The sequence below is a fragment of the Mustela lutreola genome, chromosome 2 (genome assembly GCF_030435805.1).
Source record: "Mustela lutreola isolate mMusLut2 chromosome 2, mMusLut2.pri, whole genome shotgun sequence".
Lineage (NCBI taxonomy): Eukaryota > Metazoa > Chordata > Mammalia > Carnivora > Mustelidae > Mustela > Mustela lutreola.
The window spans coordinates 84,245,078-84,270,418 of record NC_081291.1 but is presented as its reverse complement, the minus strand read 5'-3'; the positions used below and the strand labels follow the sequence as shown (position 1 = coordinate 84,270,418).

At 36.4% G+C, this 25,341-nt stretch overlaps 1 protein-coding gene across 2 annotated transcripts in view; it reads left to right on the top strand.

Moving 5' to 3' along the window:
• Positions 1–25,341, top strand: part of UBE2E2 (ubiquitin conjugating enzyme E2 E2) — a 382,217-nt gene that overhangs the window by 199,562 nt on the left and 157,314 nt on the right. Inside the window, exon 1 of one of the 2 annotated variants that reach the window (XM_059162499.1) lies at positions 12,781–12,899. The exons of the other annotated variant lie outside the window; for it this stretch is intronic. Within the exon in view, the coding sequence (XP_059018482.1) occupies positions 12,853–12,899 (47 nt within the window). The 5' untranslated portion in view covers positions 12,781–12,852. Of the gene's footprint in view, positions 1–12,780; positions 12,900–25,341 lie in introns of those variants that run through there. 2 annotated transcript variants of the gene reach the window in all.

Here is a 25,341-nt window from a genome sequence, read left to right as displayed (position 1 = left end):
TTTAATATTGTTATGCATCCAGTTGAAACACAGAGTTACAAAGCATAATAAAACTCAAGTTAATCTGATGATTTATGGGTTGCTAGATAAAAATTTTAGTTAAAGAGAAGATTGAAACTAACATTTAAAATGAGTTTTCTAAAAATTATCTGTGGGGTTATCCCTGCGAACTCTTGTCTTCTGTGACTATGATAGTTGAATTGACTGTAAGAAATATGGAATGAGGAAACAATTCTCCTGCCAACTTAAAGAAAATTTGTATGCCCAGAGGCATGCATGTCCAGCCTTATTGGAGAAAGTGCTTTAAAATTCAGCCAGCAGTACTTGAGACTTGCCTGATGATGAATTGCCTGCTAAACTGTGCCACAGAGTATTCAATTTAATTCACTTATCTCTCTTGGCATAGCTTCTTTATAAAGTCATGGCCCTCACAAAGGGGAGAAAGGTCATCAGGAAAGCCCATTCCAAATCTTAAAGTAACCATACTTACTGATACATTGAATTCATGGCTATTTTTTCCCCAAATTCTCCTCTTTTGGAGACATTTTTTTCTTCAGGTTCACATGCTAAAGATATTTTCCAAAGGAAGTCACCAAGATGGTGTGGTCTCCCCCTAAAGCCCCCCTTTGCCCTGATCCCTCTAGAGAACCCTGGCTTTCAGACTGGCCCGAAAAAGAAGACCACTATGCAAGCGGGCATCAAATTTCATACCATCCTCCATTACCCCTCCTTTTCTTAACTCCAAGAGCCCTTAACCAAAACTAACTTGTCACATTTTTCTGTTTTTTCTTTTGGAAAGAAGTTAGTGAGATCTGGACAACCTGTTGTAAAGGAAACAGCCCTAGTTGTGGCAGCTATGTGTCTGTTTCCTGATTCTGTGACTATAGCTAGGATCCCAGTAACCACAGATGTAAAATTATGTCTTGACTTATCAAAAAGAAAAGAGAAAGGACCCAAATAAATAAAATCATGAATGAAAGAGGAGAGATTAAAACTAACACCAAAGAAATACAAACTATTATGAGAACATACTATGAGCAACTCTATGCCAACAAATTTGACAATCTGGAAGAAGTGGATGCATTCCTAGAAACATAAACTACCACAACTGAACCAGGAAGAAATAGAAAGCCTGAACAGACCCATAACCAGTAAGGAGATTGAAACAGTCATCAAAAATTTCCAAACAAAAGCCCAGGGCCAGACGGCTTCCCAAGGGAGTTCTACCAAACATTTAAAGAAGAACTAATTCCTATTCTCCTGAAACTGTTCCAAAAAATAGAAATGGAAAGAAAACTTCCAAACTCATTTTATGAGGCCAGCATCACCTTGATCCCAAAATCAGACAAGGATCCCATCAAAAAAGAGAGCTATAGACTAATATCCTTGATGAACAAAGATGCGAAAATTCTCACCAAAATACTAGCCAATAGGATTGAACAGTACATTAAAAGGATTATTCACCACGACCAAGTGGGATTTATTCCAGGGCTGCAAGGTCGGTTCAACATCTGCAAATCAATCAATGTGATACAACACATCAATAAAAGAAAGAACAAGAACCATATGATACTCTCAATAGATGCTGAAAAAGCATTTGACAAAGTACAGCATCCCTTCCTGATCAAAACTCTTCAAAGTGTAGGGATAGAGGGCACATACCTCAATATCATCAAAGCCATCTATGAAAAACTCACTGCAAATATCATTCTCAGTGGAGAAAAACTGAAAGCTTTTCCGCTAAGGTCAGGAACACGGCAGGGATGTCCATTATCACCACTGCTATTCAACATAGTACTAGAAGTCCTAGCCTCATCAATCAGACAACAAAAGGACAATTTTGTTGTCCTTTGATTTGTCCAACAATCAGACAATTAAAGGCATCCAAATCGGCAAAGAAGAAGTCAAACTATCACTCTTCACAGATGATATGATACTATATGTGGAAAACCCAAAAGGCTCCACTCCAAAACTGCTAGAATTTGTACAGGAATTCAGTAAAGTGTCAGGACATAAAATCAATGCACAGAAATCAGTTGTATTTCTCTACACCAACAAAAAGACAGAAGAAAGAGAAATTAAGGAGTCAATCCCATTTACAACTGCACCCAAAACTATAAGATACCTAGGAATAAACCTAACCAAAGAGGCTAAGAATCTTTACTCAGAAAACTATAAAGTAGTCATGAAAGAAATTGAGGAAGACACAAAGAAATGGAAAAATGTTCCATGCTCATGGATTGGAAGAACAAATATTGTGAAAATGTCTATGCTACCTAAAGCAATCTACCTATTTAATGCAATCCATATCAAAATCCCATCCATTTTTTCAAAGAAATGGGACAAATAATCCTAAAATTTATATGGAACCAGAAAAGACCTCGAATAGCCAAAGGAATATGAAAAAGAAAGCCAGCGTTGGTGGCATCACAATCCCGGACTTCAAGCTCTACTACAAAGCTGCCATCATCAAGACAGCATGGTACTGGCACAAAAACAGACCCATAGATCAATGGAACAGAATAGAGAGCCCAGAAATAGACTCTCAACTCTATGGTCAACTAATCTTCGACAAAGCAGGAAAGAATGTCCAATGGAAAAAGGACATCCTCTTCAATAAAAGGTGTTGGGAAAATTGGACAGCCAATTGGATAGCCAAATGCAGAAAAATGAAATTGGACCATTTCCTTATACCGCACACGAAAATAGACTCAACATGGATGAAGGACCTCAATGTGCGAAAGGAATCCATCAAAATCCTTGAGGAGAACACAGGCAGCAACATCTTCCTAGGAACAATGCCAAAGGCAAGGGAAGCAAGGGCAAAAACGAACTATTGGGATTTCATCAAGATCAAAAGCTTTTGCACAGCAAAGGAAACAGTTAACAAAATCAAAAGACAACTGACAGAATGGGAGAAGATATTTGCAAATGACATATCAGATAAAGGACTAGTGTCCAGAAGCTATAAAGAACTTAGCAAACTCAACACCCAAAGAACAAATAATCCAATCAAGAAATGGGCAGAAGACGTGAACAGACATTTCTGCAAAGAAGACATCCAGATGGCCAACAGACACATGAGAAAGTGCTCCACATCAGTCGGCATCAGGGAAATACAAATCAAAACCACAAGGAGCTATCACCTCACACCAGTCAGAATGGCTAAAATTAACAAGTCAGGAAATGACAGATGCTGGCGAGGATGCGGAGAAAGGGGAACCCTCCTACACTGTTGGTGGGAATGCAATCTGGTGCAATCGCTCTGGAAAACAGCATGGAGGTTCCTCAAAATGTTGAAAATAGAACTGCCCTATGACCCAGCAATTGCACTACTGGGTATTTACCCTAAAGATACAAATGTAATGATCCAAAGGGGCACGTGCACCCGAATGTTTATAGCAGCAATGTCTACAATAGCCAAACTATGGAAAGAACCTTGAGGTCCATCAACAGTTGAATGGATCAAGAAGATGTGGTATATATACACAATGGAATATTATGCAGCCATCAAAAGAAATGAAATCTTGCCATTTGCGACGATGTGGATGGAACTAGAGGGTAACATACTTAGTGAAATAAGTCAGTCGGAGAAAGACAACTATCCTATGATCTCCCTGATATGAGGAAGTGGAGATGCAACATGGGGGGTTTAAGGGGGTAGGAGAAGAATAAATGAAACAAGATGGGATTGGGACGGAGACAAACCATAAGTGACTCTTAATCTCACAAAGCAAACAGGGTTGCTGGGGGGAGGGGGTTTGGGAGAGGGGGGTGCGGTTATGGACATTGGGGAGGGTATGTACTATGGTGAGTGCTGTGAAGTGTGTAAACCTGGCGATTCACAGACCTGTACCCCTGGGGATAAAAATACATTATATGTTTATTTAAAAATAAATTAATTAATTAATTAAAAAAAATAAAAGGCACAGTTAACATAAAAAAATTATGTCTTGACATCTTGATGTCTTGATTAGCTGGAGAGTTCTTTTTGAAAAATCTAAACTTTTAATTGTGAAATTGTCCAAACATACACAGATGTAGAGAGTTAAACCCCCACACACCTAATAGTTTTTACTGCTACTACCATTTGCCATATCATTTCATCTCTGTCTTCTGCACTCCTCTTTCTACCTTTTGTGCAGTTTTGTGGGTGTGTGTGTATGTGTGTGTGTGTGTAGAGTATTTTAAAGAAAATCCCAGTCTTTGTGCCTTTTCCTTTCTAAAATGCTCACATCTCACATATAATCTAAAAATTTCGAGTTTTTGACCTATTCTGCCTTTCGCCTCACTTAAAAATAATTACCAGGACCAGAGAAACACTTAAAATCCTGTTTTCCAAAGGTTTCTGATTCTCTAGTAGTCATATTCCAGCATTTCTTAATTTGAAGTTTATAGAACCCCTGGTGGGTATGGGAAACCTTTTGATGTTAATGCAGATATTTGCATGTATGTGTATTCGCACTTTAAAAAAAAAAAGATTTTAGGGGTGCCTGGGTGGCTCAGTTGTTAAGCATCCGCTTTTGGCTCTGGTCATGATCCCAGGGTCCTGGGATCCCACATCGGGCTCCCTGCTCGGTGGGAATTCTGCTTCTCCCTCTCCCACTCCCCCTGCTTGTGTTCGCTCTCCTGCTGTCTCTCTCTGTCAAATAAATAAATAAAATCTTTTAAAAAATTAAAAAATTTGGGGGCTCCTGGGTGGCTCAGTGAATTAAGCCTCTACCTTCGGCTTATGTCATGATCTCAGGGTCCTGGAATTGAGCCTGGCATCAGGCTCTCTGCTCAATAGGGAGCCTGCTTCCCCCCTGCAGCTTGCTGTTCTGCCTACTTGTGATCTCTCTCTCTGTGTCAAATAAATAGATAAAATCTTTTTTAAAATTTTTAAGAGATTTTAGTTATTCATTGGAGAGAGAGAGCGAGCGGTGGAGGGGGGAGAAGCAGGGAGAGGAGAAGATGGAGGGAAAGACTCTCCATCAGATTCCTGCTGAGTGAGGAGCCCAACCCAAGTCTTGATGCCAGGACCCTGAGATCATGGCCTGAGCTGAAATTAAGATTTGGAAGCTTAACGAGCAGCACACACAGGCGCCCCCATGCTTTTTTTGATGAGAGGGTTGAGTGATACCATTTCTTAAAGTTTTTAAAAGAGTCCCTGGCTCAGAGATTCTGAGCCTGGGTAAAAAGTGTGTATATAGGGTTTTTACCCGATTCTGGGGCATGCAAAAATTGAAGTACTATACATAGAAGGTTATATAATCTCAATAAAGAATCTATAAAAATACATTAATACATCATGATAGTGTCTTTGTAGCATAACAATGAGCTAAGTTCTGCTTATAATTCTGTATTTAGTGAAGCAAGGCCATTTAGAAACAAACTATAAATGCTGTAGACACATTTTTGGAAAAGGATTATTTAAAGCTAGATATGATAGGGGCACCTCATTGGCTTTTTTGGTTAAGTGTCTGCCTTCAGCTCACATCATGATCCCAGGGTCCTGGAATCCATCCTGCTCAGCAGAAAGCCTGCTTCTCCCTCTCCCCTACTTGTACTCTCTCTTATTCTCTCTCTCTCTCTCTCTCTCTCTCTCAAATTACTAAATAAAATATTTTTAATAATAAAATCTTTAAAAAGGGAAAAGGATTGTTTAAAGCTAGATATGATAGAGGTGCCTGGGTGGTGCTGTTGGTGGAGCATCTGACTCTTGATCTCAGAGTCCTGAGATCAAGCTCTCCGTTCGGCTCAGCACTGGAGTGCAGAGTCTGCTTTAGTTTCTCTTCTCTCCCCCGTACCCCGTGCACGTGCTCTCTCTCTCTATTTGAAATGAATAAATAAATCTTTAAAAAAAACTACAGCTAAATTTGATAAATATTTGTGGCCTCAAGATCAATTTATCAGTCTCTTACCCTGTCTGTAAAGAAATAAAGCTTTCTCTTTTTTGTGCTAATAAATTGTTTTCAAAGGAAGGCCCTTTAGGATCAGCTTGGGTTAGATACTTTATTTGTCAAAAACTGGATTTAATTTATCTGGAAAATCATTAAAGCTGGATCATACTGGACATCTAATCTTTAAATTAAAACACATGCTGCTACTTTGCTCCTGCCGCAGTTTTTCCCCACCGAGTTAGATGTAAGTTTAAAACTGGTAAGTGTGCCAACCCTGGGTAAGGCTTTAGATCTGTTGAAGTGTATGACTCTGTTGGCTGGCTCTTCTAGGTCATAAATCTTTATAGTAAGTCATGCAGGCCCAGAATTAGAAATGAACTTTTTTCAATTTAACACCGGAGTTGGAAATTGGGAGCAGAGTTTTGATGACAATGAAAAGCTGCTCAGTGGAGCAACACCCAGCTGGGCCTTGTAGCCTGTATCTAAGAGTCACAGTTCACAAAAACTACCAGTTTTGCCAGTACTATAATTTGATTTTCTTTTCCATCAGGAGTATACGTGTTACTTAAAGTATGCTTGTCAGTTTCTGTTCTTTTGCTTTACCTGGATGTAATATCAAACATGAGTAATCCATAAGGTTGTATTAGCCCTTGATGAATTTCCCTTGGGAATTATAAATAATGTTGCCAGAAATCAGCAGTGATTTTGTGTGACTCAGAGAACAGGCCCTTGTGTCTGGAGTAATGCTTCATTTGTACTCTTGTAGGAAGTTATTAGATCTGAGTAGCCACAATACCCAAAGCAGATTAATGATATTATACCATAATGATGAGTGTGGTTCCATCATACTTCATAATTAAAGAGGATAATTCTGATGGTACATTTGTTGGGCTACACTTCTAGCCATTGGCTTTATTTTCTCAAGAGTAGTGGAAAGTGGTTGGTGCTATGCTCTTGTTTCTCTTTCAGCCATGTGAGAATTAATATAGGTAGATGATTGTGAAAGGATCAGGGTAATATGTATCTAGGGGTTGGATGTGTCATCTTTAAACATCCAACACAACATCAGTGAACCAGAAAAAGCAGCACAGAAAAGAGAGTTCCATAGATGGCTATTAGAAAATAGGTACTGGGTTGCAGAATGAGAGATTTCTATGGCTGTGATAGAATGTAAAACCAAAATCCGTGTGGTTTACAAAACAATCAAGTGCCAATAGAATATAGATAGGACACAAGTGCTCTTGGGTAGAATTTTCTAGAAGTAGTCTTGGGCTATTCCCTGATTAACCTGCCGTTATGTGGGTAGAAGGTGAAAAGACAACATGTACTTAATACTTCTAGTGAAATCTATTCCTCACACACCTTTTCACTAACTATATAAGGCAACTGAGAAAATGGATCCTGGAAAACTATTTATTTTGCAGTCTTGCTACTATAGCTAATGTGTGTTCCTCTTTAAAAGTCTGTATTAATTTACTAGGACTGCTATAAATTACCACAAGTTTGGTGGCTTAAAACAAAAGAAATTTATTCTCTCATGGCTCCAGAGACCAGTCTGAAATCAAGTGCCAGCAGGGTTGTGCTTCTTCTCAAGGCTCTAAGGGAAGAATCCTTTCTTGCCTCTTCCTGTCTTCTGGAAGCTCCCAGCAATCCTAGGAGTTCCTTGGTTTGTAGTTACATTCCTACAGTCTCTGCTTCTATTGTCACATAATAGCCTTCTTCCCTGTGTGTGCATGTTTCTCTGTGTCTCTGTATCCCAATCTCTCCTTTCTTTTGTAAAGGGTTTACTCTAATATTACAGTATCTTAACTTAAGTACATCTCCAGAGACCCTATTTTAAAACCAGATCACATTCACAAATTTGAGGTTTAGAACTTGAACATATCTTTTTGAAGGAGATAGTATAACCCAGTACAGAGGTCATAGTCGGGGGTAAGCACTAGTTTTCAGTGTAGATTCAGAGTTATGGTTTTATTTCTTCTTTGTTTTATTATAAAATTGGTAAAGTGGATATCAATTCTCTAACACTTAAGGGAAGTTGTATAAAGGGAGATAATTCCAAGTTGTGTAGAATGTTTTGTTAAAATATTTTTGGTGTTTCTCTCTGCAGAATTTAAACAGTTTAGCCTTTATGATATGGTTTCTTTTTTATTTTTAAAAATTGAAGTATAATTAATATACAATATTAGTTTCAAGTATACAACATATTGATTTGATAATTCTATTATTTATTGATCACCATGTGTAATCACCATGTGTCATCATAAGTTATTACAGTATTCTTTTTTTTTTAAAGATTTTTTTTTATTTATTTGACAGATACAGATCACAAGTAGGTAGAGAGAGAGAGAGAGAGAGGAGGAAGCAGGCTCCCTGCTGAACAAAAGAGCCCGATGTGGGTCTCAATCCCAGGATTCTGGGATCATGATCGGAGCCGAAGGCCGAGGCTTTAACCCTGTGAGCCACCCAGGTGCCCCAGTATTCTTGACTATATTCTCTATGATGTACTTTTCATCTCCATAACTAATTTATTTCATAACTGGTAGTTTGTATCTTTTAATCCCCTTTTTGTATTTTGGCCCCCCTTCACTCACACACACACACACACACACACACCCCTTTCCCCGGCAACCACCAATTTGTTCTCTGTACTGATGAGTCTATTTTGGTTTTTTAATTTGGTTGGTGGTTTGTTTTTTAAAGTCCACACATAAGTGAAATCATATGGTATTTGTCTTTCTCTGCCTGACTTTTTCCACTTAGCATAATAATACCCTCTAGATCCATCCATGTGCTTGCAGATTGCAAGATCTCATTCTTTTTTATGGCTAAGTAATATTCGTGTGTGTGTGTGTGTGTGTGTGTGTGATCTTTATTCATTCATCTATTGATGGACACTTAGATTTCTTCTGTATTTTGGCTAGTGTAGATAATGCTGCAGTAAACATAGGATGCATATATCTTTTCAAATTAGTGTTTTCATTTTGAGAGGGGGGTAAATAGTCAGCAGTGGAATTACAGGATCATATGGTATTTCTGTTTTTTATTTTTTGAGGAATCTCTATACTGTTTTCCACAGTGGTTGCACCAATTTACCTTCCCACCAACAGGGCACAAGTGTTTCCCCTTTTCTTGTCTTGTCTTGTCTTGTCTTGTCTTGTCTTGTCTTGTCTTTTCTTCTTTTCTTTTCCTTTCCCTCCCTCCCTCCCTCCCTTCCTCCCTTCCTTCCTTCCTTCCTTCCTTCCTTTCTTTCTCCTTTTTAAAAAGATTTTATTTATTAGAGAGAGGAAGAAAGAGGGATTGAAAGCACAAGCAGGGGAACAGCAGGCAGAGGGAGAAGTAGGAGCCAAACACAGGACTTCACCCCAGGACTCTGGGATCATGACCTGAGCCAAAGGCAACACTTAACCAACTGAGCCACCTGGGTGTCCCTCCTTTTTTGTACATAGCAATACTTTCTTGATTTTTTTCCTTTCCTTTTCATTATTTTTCATTGCTCACACATTTGATACATATATCTGCAAATACTTGTCAAGAGAGTAAATATAGGGTGGAAGATAACTGGCTGTAAGCCTTATTGGTTATCATACTCATAAAGCTAATGAGGCATGTATGTTATGAATGTTCTGATAAACCTTGTAGTTTATTATGAGGACTAGGGCTGAAGAATACTATTAATTACATAGTACTTCAGTTTTTATTTTTACTAATTTTACTCTGCAAAGTAAGTTAGAATATGTATTATCTGCTCTTACAAGATGAAAAAACTGAAGTATTATAGAGAAAATATGAATCCTGTCCAGTGTACCAAGTGGAAATATGTGTAGATAACCTAAAAGCAGAAAATATCAAATGTTCCCTATTCTGGAGGCATTTATAGCTAGTGTGGGTTATAGTCATGTAACAAGCAATTATGTCTAATGTAATGTTGTAGATGTCTATATATTTGGTAGCAAATAAGTGTGTTTTAATTTAAAAAAAAAAAAAGAATGAAAATTTTTGAAGAAAAACAGAATGAACAAAAACCATCCCTTTTTTGTCTCTTCCCTCTTTTCCCCTGGAACTGGTATACAGTTTCTAAATTTAAAAAAAGGTAGATTAAAGAGAGGTGATCACTGCAGAATAATGTGCTCTGAAGGATCAGGTACACATACTTCACATCACAAACAAAAATACGGTAAAGGAGAAGCTCATGAGGAAGAATTGCCTGGTGCTGGGGGGATTGAATCCTGTGGGGGTCCAGAGGCCTCTGTTCCAGATGTCCCCCAATCTACTAGTCTTTGTTCCAGGTTCCTCAGCCTTGCAGAGCAAGGCAAACATTTTCTTTTACTGTTGGCCATTTGGCTCTTGCCTAGTGATGAGGAAAGTGAAGGTCCACTCAGAGATTTCAGGATCATTCTGGGCCTCACCAGCATGTCTGTTGGTTGTCAAGTGTCTCCCAAGAAGAGCTGGAAGGAAAAGGAGATTGAGGTCACATTTATTATTTGCTAAATTAAACTTACTAATTATTCAATATTGCAAGCTAGAAGTATTCTGGTTATTTCTTTAATACTGTCTCAAGAGTATGATATAAATGTCCTAGCTATTTACTTAATAGCTGTAACATATTAGGCAAGTTACTTAATTTCTTTTTAGTTCATTTCCTTCAACTAGAAGACCAAGATTGACAGTGTGAAGATGAAGTACTTAGTGCAATGCATGCTACCTTCTAAAGAATCAGTGAATGTTTCATCTGTTTATGAAAATACCTAATACATCTTTGTTAAAGATGCATTATTAAAATTAATAATACTAATTGGAATAAAAGTGAAATCACAGTTGCTTGTCTGCGGTGTGTACATATGTGTAGAAAGGAGTAAAGTTAATTATCTAAGTGGTCATAAATTAGGTGCTATTATTAAATTAAATTTGTTGCATGAACAGCACATTTAGATGACAGTATGGATCCCATATGTAGCCATCATGTGTTCAAAGGAGTGGCAAGCCCCCTAGAGATAAGGCAGAATTAATTATCAATTATTATGATCACATATTTAATTAAACAGAATAACTTCTAATGCATGTAAATGTTGGTCTTAGTTGATTAAATGCATTATAATTTTTTATAACTTAAATTTTCACTATTGTAAAATTTATTTGCTGTGTTTTTAAGGGAGAAATTATTATTCATGTTAAAAACCCTTTTGCCTATAAAGGAGCTTATTGTACACTAGATCATTTTGGAAGCACATGGATTACATTTAGTAGTAGTGGCAGCCCAAATCTCAGTAAGTTTCACAGAGACTACAGAGGTGATCTTGGCTGCTGTTTCTTATTAGACATTTTTTAGAAACTTAAACTCTAACCACTCTTTGTGAAATTAGAAGCGGTGTATTAGTAGCATGCCTACTGGTTCTTAGAACAGTAAGTTCAAACAAGAAGATTGCAATGTCAGTTCCTCAAGATCTTTGGAAACTGTAACTCAGTAAGTTGAATTTTGACACTTGACTTTTGCGACCATAGTTAAGAGTTCAGAGACAACTCTTCTTTCCTCCTCCTCTCATTTGTTTAGAATTACACATGATACTTTAATGCAGTGGTTCGTAAGGTCTCAGGACCCAACATCACATCATCTGAGAACTTCTTAGAAATACAGATCCTCTGATCCTACTCCATACTTACAGAAGCAGAAACTCTGGGCTGGGATCTCAGAAACCTGTGTTTTAACAAGCCTTCCAGGTAATTCTGATGCAGATAAAGTTTGAATATCATTACTTTTTATCAGGTTGGCTCTTAGCCAATTTGATGGAAATTTTAAGGAAAAACTTATATAGAGAAGCTATTATATTATAAAGGAACCAAGATGCTTTTTGAAAAGTTAATTTAAACTTCACATATCATGTGGTTAACATTAATCAGGTAAACATTTTCTTCAGCTTTGTAACAGAAACAGATGATAAATGTTTCAAGCCATTAATATGAAATTTATGTTATATTCATTTCTATAGTAGTATAGCTAATATCGCTTTGGCCTTATTTTTTCCTAATGATATTTTAACTATAAACTTCCAGGAAAGAGAATGAAAGTATCAAACTTCAAAGTACGGTTATAGGCATTAAGATCAGTCCAGCCTTAATCGTTCAGTACGTCATTCTGCCTTGCCTCCTGAAGACTCAATCAGTCTAAACTACTTTATTTCCCTCAACTTCTAATGCTCCTTCTTCACCTTTTGGTGCAAAAAAGTCCATTACCTCTGCCTAGAAATACTCTTCCCCCAACGCTCCCCCTTGGCCTGCTCAGTCTTTAGGTTTTAAGCCTAGATATTTCTTGAAGTAGACTTCTCTTACCTTCTTTGTATTCCACAAATTCTCTGCATACAACTAGAGTAATTGCTTGTGAATTGCTCTGTATCCCCTAGCGTACACTGCTCTGTAAAGTCAGATTTTCTCCAACTACTGGGACAGTGCCTGGTACACATCAGCATTCAATACATACCTGATGCATCGAACAAATAGTCATTCCGTTAAATAACTAGCAACTAAGCATTCAAGAAAGCAGTATGGATATTTGAGTGTTGGTATATATAACCTGTTATTACCATGTATTTCATGTATCTTGATTTTTTTACCTTCTTTTTTATGTTTGAAAGTAAAATCCTTTGTAACTCATTATCCCTCTTCCTCAAGAACTCTTCTAACATGTGCCTCATTCCATTCATCCATGTTTTGAAAGAGAATAAACAGGACCCAGAATGGTGCTTTATCCCAGTGTACAGTCAGCATGTGAAATTCCATTTTAATGACATTGTCACAGTATGAAAGAACCTTTTAAATCTGAGACTTGCTATTATGAATTTTGTAATGAACCTTGGAGAAAACCATACTGGTCTATTCCTTTTGGTTTTCAGGGGAGATCCCACTGGCTGGAGACACTCATTCTACCTGACCCCATTTCCAGTGAGTGAAAATATCTTCCTGTCTATATAAGCCAATGTACACTTGCAAGTGCCTCACACAGTGCCTGGTATACTACAAATGGTAAATAAATGTGAATTGCTTACCTTCCCTTTTTTGAACTTTCACAAACATAGCATACCATTTCCATGAGGTAGAGGCCATGGGTATGTTGGAAAGTGTGGGGGAGGGAGGGAATGAGTATATTAACTGTTGAGGAAGGTGTTCAAGTACAACCTTATTCTCAACTTCTAAATTATTAGTTAGATGTTGCTATGTATTTTCTAAATTAAATTTCATGATGTGTATTTCTTTTTACCGTGGTTGGCAAAAAAAGTTAAGGGTTTGATGAATATTAATAGCTCAAGAAATAATGCATTAGTCATTTTTTAAAAAAAACTACATCTAAGTATACTTCAGATCCCTGAAGGTATCTGTTTCTACAAATTATAATTATTTCATATACATAAGATATATAAAAATATATATAAATGCATACAGTATTATATAAAAATATATACATATATACATAAAAATATGTTTTTAAAATAGACCCATAGGAATTTGGTATTTAATTCTAGAAGGAAAATAATTAGCCTCTGCTGTTGTTATACTACAAATTTTGTTTTATTTATATTTAAACCTGAAATATTTTTAATTAACCAAACCAAACAAAACAGCAGAACCCAAACACCTGTATTTGGCAGTCAGGTTGACAAGGATAAAAACAATAAAACCCAGTTTGTCAATGATGTGGGTATATAGGCAGCATTGTACACTGTTGGTAAAACCATGGATTGGAGAATTTTTTTTCTAACTGGCAGTTAAGCAGTATGTATCTTGTGACTCTGAAATTACAAAAATTACGTAATTGTCCATGCCTAATCATGTAGCATTTTGTGTAGTAGTAGGAGAGCTTAGTGAGGTAAGTTATCTACATCTGTTCAGCAAAATGAATAGGCGCCATCTATCTATCGATCTATATATCAACATTTTAATGGCGCCTATTCATTCTGTAGATCTATCTATCTATCTATATAAACACATGGAAAGATTTCCCTAATGTTAAGCGCAGGGAGCTACATAGCTATTCCTGGCTTAAATTAAAAAAAAAATTCAGGGGCGCCCGGGTGGCTCAGGCAGTTAAGCGTCTGCTTTTGGCTTGGGTCATGACCCTGGGGTCCTTGGATCAAGTCCCACATTGGGCTCCCTGCTCAGCGGGGAGCCTGCCTCTCCCTCTCCCATTCCCCCTGCTTGTGTCTTCTCTCTCTCTTTCTGTCAAGTAAATAAATAAAATCTTTTTTAAATATTTAAAAAAAGAAAAAATTCACAAGGTAATATACAGAAATAACAGTAATTATTTCTGGTCAGCTTTCCTCCCCCTCTTCTTATCTGTATTTCTTAAAGTTTCCTTTATGGACATTTATTCTTATCGTTGTTGTTGTTATTCTTGTTCTTGTTATTACACTTCTGTCCCAAGCAAAGGAAACCATGTAAAAATAGCACCAGGTTCTGTCCTATTCTAGTAGGCGAGAATTGAATTTAAGAAAGGTTTTTCCATGGGAAATTTATTTTAGTGATTTCTACAGAAGAATATTTCAAGGGTACCTGATTCAGCCATCCTGCTAACTTAAACTTTATAGTTTTGGAATATAATCCCTAATTTTTCAGAGGGTAAAAGAATTTGTTTTAAGTCAAGGCTGCCCTTATGAATACATGAAATAGGAAGCCACTCACTAGGTCTGATTTCAGGGAACCTGAGAGTCTCCCTGCCTTCCGTATCTTCTCATTCCCTCAACATCCATGCATTTGGACTTGAGCTGGAGGCATTACAAGTATTTTCCTTGAGTTAAGCATTTTCTTCTTGTGGTCTTTTCTGAAAGGTTAATGATGGGGGCAATATGTCAGGTCACTGACTTCATTGTTTTTGGGTTTGTTTTTGGTGGATGGGGCCATCAGCTCAGTCGACTCTGGGAGATATGGGGGGGTTTATCTACTTCTCCATTTTAATTTGCCCCATGTTAGTGGAAAGCCATACACCAAATAATTAGTTAAAACAAATTCATAATTGTGATAGCAGATTTCCAAATGATTGATAGGGGAGGAGTGCCAGGTATAGGTTTCATTTATAGACATAAATCAGTTATTTCTATTGCCAACTGATTTAGATAGGCTTAAGGAGTTTTGAAAACCAAATACCTGAGATGACACCAGTAACCTGCTTCAGAATCTCAAACCTTTCTTTCTTCTGGCTTTTTATATGTTTTGACAAAAAAAACATTGATGTCTGTTGATGTCTGGTCACCTGCAGATTTAGAGTAATACTTTCAAATCTTTTTCTCCTTGATCTTTCTGTGCATTTGAACAATGGAGGACTCATTCTTTTTAAAAAATTTTCTCTTTCCTTGGCTTCCATGATGCAGTTCTTTCTTTGTCCGTCTTACCCAGCTGCTTCCTTTTTAACTCTTGATTTGGTTACTCTTCAATACCTTAACTGCATATTTACCACAGCTGAGCCACTGGCCTTTTGCTTTTCTTGCATATGTTCTTCTCTTTGATGTTGGATGGGCTTTTTTTTTTTTTTTTTAACAAGTTATACAATTACACCTTCTCTAATTTTCACTCAAATCTTTATCTTTGTGTATGTCCACCCCAAGTCTCTCATCGGAATTTACTGCTTGAGAATATCTCACATCTTTATTAAGTCAGACACAAAGTCCTATGAATTCTTTTTTCAAAGTTTACATCCAGTCATCCTTTTTTTCCCATCCTCATTGGCACCAGCCTCCTTCAGACACCTAGTACTTCTCATTTAGGTGATTGCTAACAGCTTTTAATTGATGCTGCCAGCTAATCTTTTTAGAAGGTTGCCACTAAGTCAGCCTTACTGAAACACCTAATTTTTTTCTAGTCATGTCCAGTCTTATCTTCTTTACAAAACCAACTTTTTTACCAGCTCCTCCTCACTGGTTATCTCCTTCTTAACACTACTTTCTTAGAAATGATGATTATAATATATTTTGTAGTTTTTATTTTTTTAATAAAGATACTTATTTTAGAGAGAAAGAGGCAGCGCAAGTTGGGGGAGGGAGAAGGACAATCAGACTCTGCACTGAGCCTGGAGCCCAAAGTGGAGCTTGATCCCAGGAAACTGAGATCATGACCTAAGTGGAAATCAGGAGTAGGCCACTTAACTAACTGAGCCACCCAAGTGCCCCTATTTCATAGTTTTTAGTACTTAATCATACCACAACTTGTACTGAACTATTTTATTAGGGATATGCTTGTATCACCACTTAAATTTCCAGAACCTGTTTAACTGAATTTTTCCCTTGCAAGTAGTTTTGTGGAGTAGTATAAAATTGTTTCGAATGTGTGTGTTTTCCACAGACTTCTAACTTAATGTCTTTCAAACTTGACTAACTCATTAACTTCTAATTACCAGTCCCAAACTCAGAAAATCTAATTTAGTATGAGTCTGAAAAACATACTTTAAGCAATACAATGGAGATATAGTATCCATTACTTCCCTCTAACATCTGTATGTGGTACAACTAGAAAATATTTTAATAGCATTGTTATTACATATGGCTCTGTGTATTACCAGTTTTTAATATTACACACACATAAGCAGTAGCAACAATATTCAAACCTCGCCTCAGAAAGCTAGGACAACCCTGGATGCTTTAGGAATGCCACAGTGAATGAACTATTTGCTGCCAAGCAGATTTAAGCTGCTAGGAACTCAGTCCTGACATTTAGTCTTTTAAAATAAAGGCTTTGATATCCCCTCCAAAAACATTTGAATACAGCAGAGTAAAAAAAAAAAAAAAAAAAAAAAAAGGTAATGAGAAGAATACATTCTGTTTAATTACATGAGAAGGTGAAACAGATTTTTAAAGTAATATCTCATTTTAATAATCCACATTTTAATGTTATAAAGAATGCATCTGTTTCATGTTATAAAACAAGTATTAAACTGTGAATTGACAGACTGGTAGCTATTTAGGACTCAAATATATTATATTTGCTGTTGAGATTAGTTTGGGGTTTTTCCCCCCCTTGTTAGAATTAAGCTTTTCCTGACTCTTTAATATAGGCTGTTTTCTTCCATTCTTTTTTTTCCTATTCTCTAAGCCTAATTTTAGTTTGCTGCAGCATCTGACCTTGTAGTTTAAAAAACAAAATTTGTATAAAGTTGTATTAGAATATAATAAGATCATTCAATGAAGAGAAATGGAGATAATAATTATTTCAGGACCTAAAAATTATTTGCTAAATATTTCTTTCTACAATTTAAAATATGTTTCAAAGAAATTGTTTGATGAAACAATACTGATTTGTGTATTATGTGAGAATTATATTGACAACAAGTAAAATAGACCTTTATGTTGCAGATTTAACCAAGCTAGTTAGGTTATTCATATTTTTTCGGGTTTTTTGGTCATAACCTTTCTTTGGGTAAACTGAAATCTCAGATCAAATTTTGCCCCCTCTACAAATCTTTATTAGTGTAAGCAGGCACAAAAATAGTCAAAGAACCCTATTTATCGGCTAGTAAATTTCCCACTTTGTTCTTTTAAATGTACTCGGGCAAGCAGTAAAGCAAGAAAATAGTTTGTTGGCAGGATCAGCTCACTTTTTAGTCTGATTAGGCATCAGTGTGAGTGGGGTAGGCTGTTTGGTGCAGGAAGAAGAGCTGAATACTTTAATGACCTTGGAACCAACTCAAAAGGTATAGGCTGCTGGACTTGGAGAATCCTACTCTGTTCACGTAAAAGTGGAAGAGCTTTTTTGCTATTTCTGATATTTTGAGCTCCGTTTCCCCAATAAAATTTATTGCTAACATCTTTTGTGCTTAAGATGAACCCTCCATTGGAGATGCAGGTAAAGATAATGGATGCAGGTGAAGAGATTGTATCCATCTCCCTTTGGAGTTAAAATCTTGAATAAAATCTTTACTAAGCTAACCAACCACTGTCTGAGAGGTGATTCCTGATTAGGTCCTTCAAATGTCAGCTTGCATATAGAGATACATTGTATGGTCTGTATCAACATCTTTTTCAGAGTTTCAAATCTGATCAGTTAGTGGTTTGTGAAAAATCAGTGGGACCAATGTCTTCAGCTTATTATGGTTTAGGATGGGATGGGATAGGAGTACACCGCATGTAATAAGTATTGTTTTGTGAACCTTTACGTTCAATTATATATGTATATATCACTAAATAATGATATGAAATATATATCTTCCTGTGAGTCATTGACAAAAAATAATTGAAAACGGTTAGTATTTTAAAGTAATTACAGATGAGATACACTTTTAAATTTAGTCAATTCTAGATTTATAGTGGAATAGAATTTACTGTCTTCTTGAGGATCGTTTAGTAAATAAAAATCTAAACTTTTCCCATATTTCTAAAATTATATTACTCTTAAACAGAATCACTAGCTAAGATAGTAACTGATTCAGAAAAAGTAACTGAAAGATAGTAACTGAAAAATATTGTTTGTTGAAAAGCAGATCTTAAGATAAGCATTCTGTCAACAACATACTATTTTCTGAAGGTCTTAAAAATCACCGTTATGTTAGATCTTTCATGTTAGCATATAGATAGACTCCTTGAATTACCAGAACAACAGTGGAAGGAGAAAATGTGATGTGATGATTACAGCAGTAATGCACTTTAAGTGCCAGATTTAGCAGTATTTAAGTCATGCTGTTACTTTGCAAATGATACTTTAATATGGTTAAAATTCCCTTGGCAGTAGGGAAGTTAAATTAAAGACCTTGACACCTGTTCTAGACTTCTGATTTTCTTTTACAAATGTTACTTTTCAAATGTGCTAGTCATAACCCTTGAGCTTCACTGTCTCTGGCTATGCAGATGCTTCAAGTGTAGAGAAGAGTTACCACTCCTTCACCCTCAGAATGTGCTCTTTTTGTTGTTCTGTCAAGTGATAGTTTCTCAACATGTGATACACTTCCTTTAACCATGTCTCCCTTGGGTCCAACCTGGCAAAGGCCTAGCCTGAAAACCACTTGGACTCGAAATTGTTTGGGGAAGTACTTCATCAGAATCACCTGGAAAGTTGTGGGTGTTGCTTGAGAATTTTTATTTTGTTTTGTAGTGAGTGAATTTGCAGCAGTTATTCCCGCTTTGCTTGCTGTGCATATTTTTGAGAAAGAAACCTGGCTAGATAGACTCTGAGCTATGTGGTAGCAGAGTCACACTCTTTTCCTTAACATTGTGCCGGATATGGCCTTTGTCCCTAGTATGACATCTGATGCCGTATTAGGCACTGAATAAATATTTGTTAAGTGAATAAATGGATCGTTGATTTCATTGACATTTTCTTCTTTCAAGGCACCTACTTGCTCAGCTGATTTGAATTGCATGATACAAAATGCAGTGGGGAGACCTCCTCCTCTCCCTCCTCCGTGCTCAGAGCTGCAGAATCCTGAGATCGTCTGTCTCATGCCTCAAATAAGAGATTTCAAAACCACCAGCATCAGACTTGCGTGGATGCTGACAAAAAAACCTACCTACTGGTAGACTACGCTAAGTCTTGGCATGCAAACACAAAGACAAATGAACAAAATACTTTCTAGGCGTTTAGAAGGAGGCAGATGCTTAAAAGAGGGAGTACTTGGTGAAACATTAGAACAAGTGGCCCTCACTTTCTGTAGAACTTAATGAATGATTCTTTAGCCTGAATTATCGTTATTTATATTATTTTCAATAGTCTGCTAAATATAAGTTCATTGAGGGCATGAATCTATGTTCATATTTTTTATCATCTATTAGTTTGATACTTATTAATGAAGTACAGTTACATAACGGGAATGCTAGTGACATTCTAAGTAAAATTTTTCCTTTGATTGTAAAAGAAAATCAGTCTTCTTACAGAGAACTTGGACATAAAAAAGTGCAAAAAGATGATGAAAACCATCTGTCATCTCATCATCCAGAGATGATCGATATCAACATGTTGATGTCTTTCCAGGTTTCTATGCTGTGTGTGTGTATGTATCATTTTCATAGAAATTAGATAAATTAATTTTGTATTTTGTTTTTTCACCAAGCATTTCCCTATACCATTAAAGAATCCTCAAATATATATATTTTTTAATGACTTCATATTAATTTACTGTATGAACGTATTATAATTTATGTAACCATCTTTCTATTTTTAGATACTTAAATTCTGTGATTTAGGAAAATAATTTTAATTGGCAGTCCTGTAGTTATATCATGTTCTTACGGTATATATATAATTTAAAATCCAAATGAGGCTCCTTTATGACTGTTGGATATGAAATGTAAAGTAATTGGAAGTACTAAAGAATAATGCAGGAGATAGGAACTTCTGAAGATTAACAATGACGCATAATCTGTCAGTGACTTTTCTTTTTTTTTTTTTTTTTAAAGATTTTATTTATTTATTTGACAGAAATCACAAGTAGATGGAGAGGCAGGCAGAGAGAGAGAGAGAAGCAGGCTCTCCGCTCAGCAGAGAGCCCGATGCGGGACTCGATCCCAGGACCCTGAGATCATGACCTGAGCCGAAGGCAGCGGCCCAACCCACTGAGCCACCCAGGCGCCCCTGTCAGTGACTTTTCTTTTCATCTATAGTGTAGGGACAAATGAAGTTCATAGTTGTAACTTCCAAGACATGTATTTACAATATTCTTCACCATCTACACCAGAACTACTTGTAAAGAGGCAAGAATATTCACTAAGTGTTGAATCATGATATATCTGTTGATATGTATATTTAAAGTTTAGTGAAAATCTGCTTCTTCTATGAAGTCTTCTCCATAAACTCTTCTCTCCAGGAGAAGAGTAGACTTTGCATGAATATTTTTCTGCCTTTCTGATTAGGCCTACAAAATCCCAGACTAGGGGTTACCTAGTCAGGTACAGAGTAAACCTGAGGAAAATAGTAACTCTCTTTTGACGTATGAAAAGAAGGTCATGTGGGTCATGTTGAAGAGAGCATCCTTATTGCTTTTACTTTCAAATGAGGAAGGGCAAAAGTTATATAGGAAGCAAGATTTGAGTTTTAGTATTAAGGATAAATTTTGAGGGGAAAGATTTATTTATGTGTGAGAGAGAAAGAAAAGTGGGGAGGGGAAGCAGGAGAGAGGGAGTCTTAGGCAGACTCTAGGCTCTTGAGATCACAACCTGAGCTAAAACCAAGAGTGAGAAACTTAACCTACTGGACCACCTAGGCATCCCAAGCACCTTTAACTTTCTAAAAGTTAAAACTCTTCTAAAGGGGCATGATCTATCTTATTTGCATGAGCTAGAAGTGTTTAAACCCCTCATAAGGATTGTTATATAGGTGTTTCTTTGTTACCTTAGAGGTCAGCTCATCTGTAATTATAGATTCTCAGATCATTTAAACAAATGCAACAAAAATATTTTTTAGTACATGATTGTGGTAGACACAGACTCTTACATAATTAGGTAATGACTAATAAGCATTACCTAAGCATTACCTGGCTTAGGAGATGGCCTTACACTGATCCAAAAGATTATCTTAACAGGAATAAATGGAAGACACCAAGTTTGGCTTTTCCAAGTAGCGGCACAGTTACTGAATGAGAGAAATTGAGGTATCATGATAGCAGGAGGTTTGTTGATCAGTAAGTCAGAACATTAATGGTGGTGCCAAAAGTAACCAGTTAGATGTTACATGATATTGAATGAGTAAATGAATATTTTTTAAATTATACATATATTCCAAATCAAGGGAGTTGAGAAGTTGGTATTTGATAATTGATCAGATCACACTAGAATAGTAGGTTCCTTAAGAAATTTTATTTTAAGATTTTATTTATTTATTTGAGAAAGCACATGAGTGAGAGAGCGCACAAGCTGGGCTAGGGGCAGAGGGAGAAGGAGCAGACTCCTGCTGAGCATGGAGCCCTATGTGGAACTCGATCCCTGGAATGTGGGATCAAGACCTAAGCTGAAGGCAGATGCTTAACTAACTGAGCCACCCAGGTGTCCCAGAAATTTTTTTAAAGAGATAATTTTCATAGCTATTTAAGAGGAACACCAACAAAAGATTGGGATGGTGGGTAAAATAAATGGCCATTTTATTTATTTATTTTTTAAGATTTTATTTTTTTATGTCTAAGAGAGAGAGCACACGTACAAGTAGGGAGAGTGGCAGACAGAGCAGGCAAAGGGAGAAGCAGTCACGTCTCCCCTCCACTGCCCCTCCGAACAAGGAGAGCCAGGTACAGGACTTGATCCCAGGATACTGGGATCATGACCTGAGCTTAACTGACTGAGCCACCCAGGCATCCCAACGTGACCATTTTAGATAGAAATGATAGATAGATTCTTTCTGAGAGATGACACTTGAATGGTGGGGAGACATTGGAGTCAAATACCCCATCTCTTGCCACTGCTCAGCTGCAGTTCAGTGTCACCAATCTAGTGTTGCCAGATCTACCATTTTTTAAGAGAAGCCAAGAATCCATGCATCTTTATAAAATTTGTTAAATACTGAGTAGGTAAACAAGCATGTCTGAAGATGAGGTGTTTTTCAGTTATTACCTTGTGACCCCTGCAAGGGGATCTGCCGGGACCTCAGCCATATGTAGGAATAAAGAAAAAGTAAGTCTTTGAGGCAACCAGGATTGTTTGACATAGAGGTGGAACAGAGTTACTTCAAATACCTGTGGATTGACAGATGGAAGAGAGAGATGGCTTACTCTTTTTCCAGAAATCAGAAGAGGGACCAATGGGTAAAAAGTACAAGGCAGATTTTTACTCAAGCAGTAGCAGAGCAAACTACAAATAGTATAGGCTGTATGATTGGAAAATCTGTTTCTAGAAGGTGGTGTTCAAGCCATTGGTAGATGATGAGTAATGAGAAGGTATAATGAAGGTTTCAGAGAAGATGACATTTCAAGTTCTTCCTATCCTAAGATTCTTGAATCACGAAGTTCTAGATCTCTGTTTAGCTTTTCTACAAATACCAGCCCTTATGCTCAAAGTGAGTGAATACCCTTCTATGCTAGGCAAGTCAGTACATTCTTTTTAAAAAATCTATTTATTTATTTGTTTGTTTGTTTGTTTATTTGAGAAAGGGACATAGTGAGAGAGAGCACCAGCAGGAAGGAGGGGGAGAAGCAGACTTCCTGCTGAGTAAGGAACCCAAAGTGGGGTGAATCCCAGGAACTCAGGATCATGACCAGAACCAAAGGCAGATAGATGCTCAACTGACTGAGCCACCCAGGCGCCCCAAGTCAGTACGTTCTTAAAGGCTGGTTTTTTTCTGTGTCTACTTTTAATATATGATAAAGATTCTTTTGGTTTGCAATTCTTGCTTAAAAGGTCCCTTCTGTTTTAAGGAATCGCAACATTCAAAGCTAAAGCTTTAAAGTCTCTGAAACTCTTACTGGGTTTTTTGTTTTTTGGGTTTTTTTTCACCTAATTACATACAGAACAGTTTTATAGCTAGAGCTAGTGTTTCAGTAAAGCCAGTTTATTCCAGCTGGTATCTTGGAGGTGTAGTACATTAACAATGCGTTGTGAAATGAACTAAAGATGATTTTTTTTTAAATCCTTCACTAGAATTGTCTCACATTTTCATTATCATTTATCTTACAGTAAGAATATGAAAATAGAAACCTGTTTCATTTTTCTTTTCTCAATACACATAACATTTTCTCAAGATTTAATATGGGAGTGTATCTTTGTCATAACTTGTTTTAATGGTTAACTATTGTTTGTGTCTTATCAGGATGACTGTTAATATTTTGCCAGCTTAGATAAGAGTTCTTTGTTTTCTTTTACTTATAACAGCTTTTAATGACTTTATAAGAGACTAAAGCTATAATCTGTATAGTGCTTGCATTATTTATTCATTTCGAAACCAGTAATAGATACCAGGTGCTTAAAACATACCTCAAACTGGAATATGGGCAATTATGATTTTGCAAAATGTATGACGTTTTTATTAGAATACTCATGAATGTTATCAGTGAGATAATATATGGTCATAAATCCTACATCTCTTCTTGAATCTTAAGATTAGTAGTACATTGGACTGGTGCTACTGTCTATGAATGAAGACTGAATACTATGAATGGAATACTGAAAACAGAATCCCCATACCCTCCTTCAATTCATATGCTCAGGAAGGCTCATTTTGCCTAATTAGTTAATGAGTCTGTTGTTGTTGACCTCTTGAATAGTGGCGCACTACTGAGAATTTTGGGAGTGTGTGGATATTTTAAGAGTTTTCCTCCAAACTTTTCTTCCCTGATTTAGAAAGATAAGTACTATTTGATAATTTTATTTAATTCAGTAGTTACTTATTGTGCCAAAGTCTACAGAAAATGCCAGATAAATAAGACATTAATCTTTAAGGAGCTTCTTTTCTGTATTCAACCAGATATGTCTAAGAAATAAAGCAGAAACCACATAATTTGTAATATAATATTAATGAAAAGATAGTAAAGCCTTCCAGTTATTATATTAAGGTACAAATGATTTCCTAATTGAATTCATTTATCTATAATCAGACACTAAAGAAGTTGTCAACTGAGATATCTCTTCTAATAGGGGATTAGGTAGCCTTCCTTATTGGAGAGCAAATATTAATAGACTTGAATACCTTTGATTTTCCTCTGTTTGCTTTAATTGATAACTGAACTTGATGACTTTTTCTCTGGTTTATGAGAATAAAATATAGAAAATTTAATTCTATTGCTGAATTTATGAGCATTTCTTTTATTCCCTTTTGCAAGGGAGTACCATTGATGAAAATTCCTTTGCAGCAGGCAAAATATTTCATTTGAGAAGGAAAAAGCTAATTGAGTTAACGTGTTGTATAAGAGAGTTGTAGCTAAGTATTGTGTCAGTTTTATCTCAGCTGGGACTAAGGTACTCTGATAGCTATGAGATATTAAAATGATGGAGAATATGACTATGAACTTTATATAAATAAGGCAATTTGATTTGTAAGTGGTACAGTTTATTTTACCTTTATGATTTGGTAGATGTATTAAGCCAAGTAATTTTTAAGTTGATATCAACTTTAGATGCATGTTTATTTACAAGCCTTCTAATAATAGCATCAACCCTTTTAGCAGTATGAATAGATAATTTAAGTCAGAATAAACATTTGTTTCATTCTTTTCTATTTTTGCTACATATTTCATCTAACTATAAAAAATTTCAGTCCTATACAAAGAAGATTATTATAATGAACCCTATTTTCTCATCATATTTATCAACACATCTTTTAACTATCTCCCTAAAAACCCCCATCTCACTTCAGATTTCAAAGCAAACCCCAGGCATCACATTATTCCTTGTAAATATTTCATTACATGTCTCTGTAAGTAAGGATTCTTTTTTTCTCCTTTAAATATAACTATAATATTATTAAAACACCTGCTTTTTATGGGGCATCTGGGTGGCTCAGTTGGTTTTGGCTTAGGTCATGATCCCAAGACCCTGGGATTGAGCCCTGCATTGCATGTGCTGCTCAGTAGGGA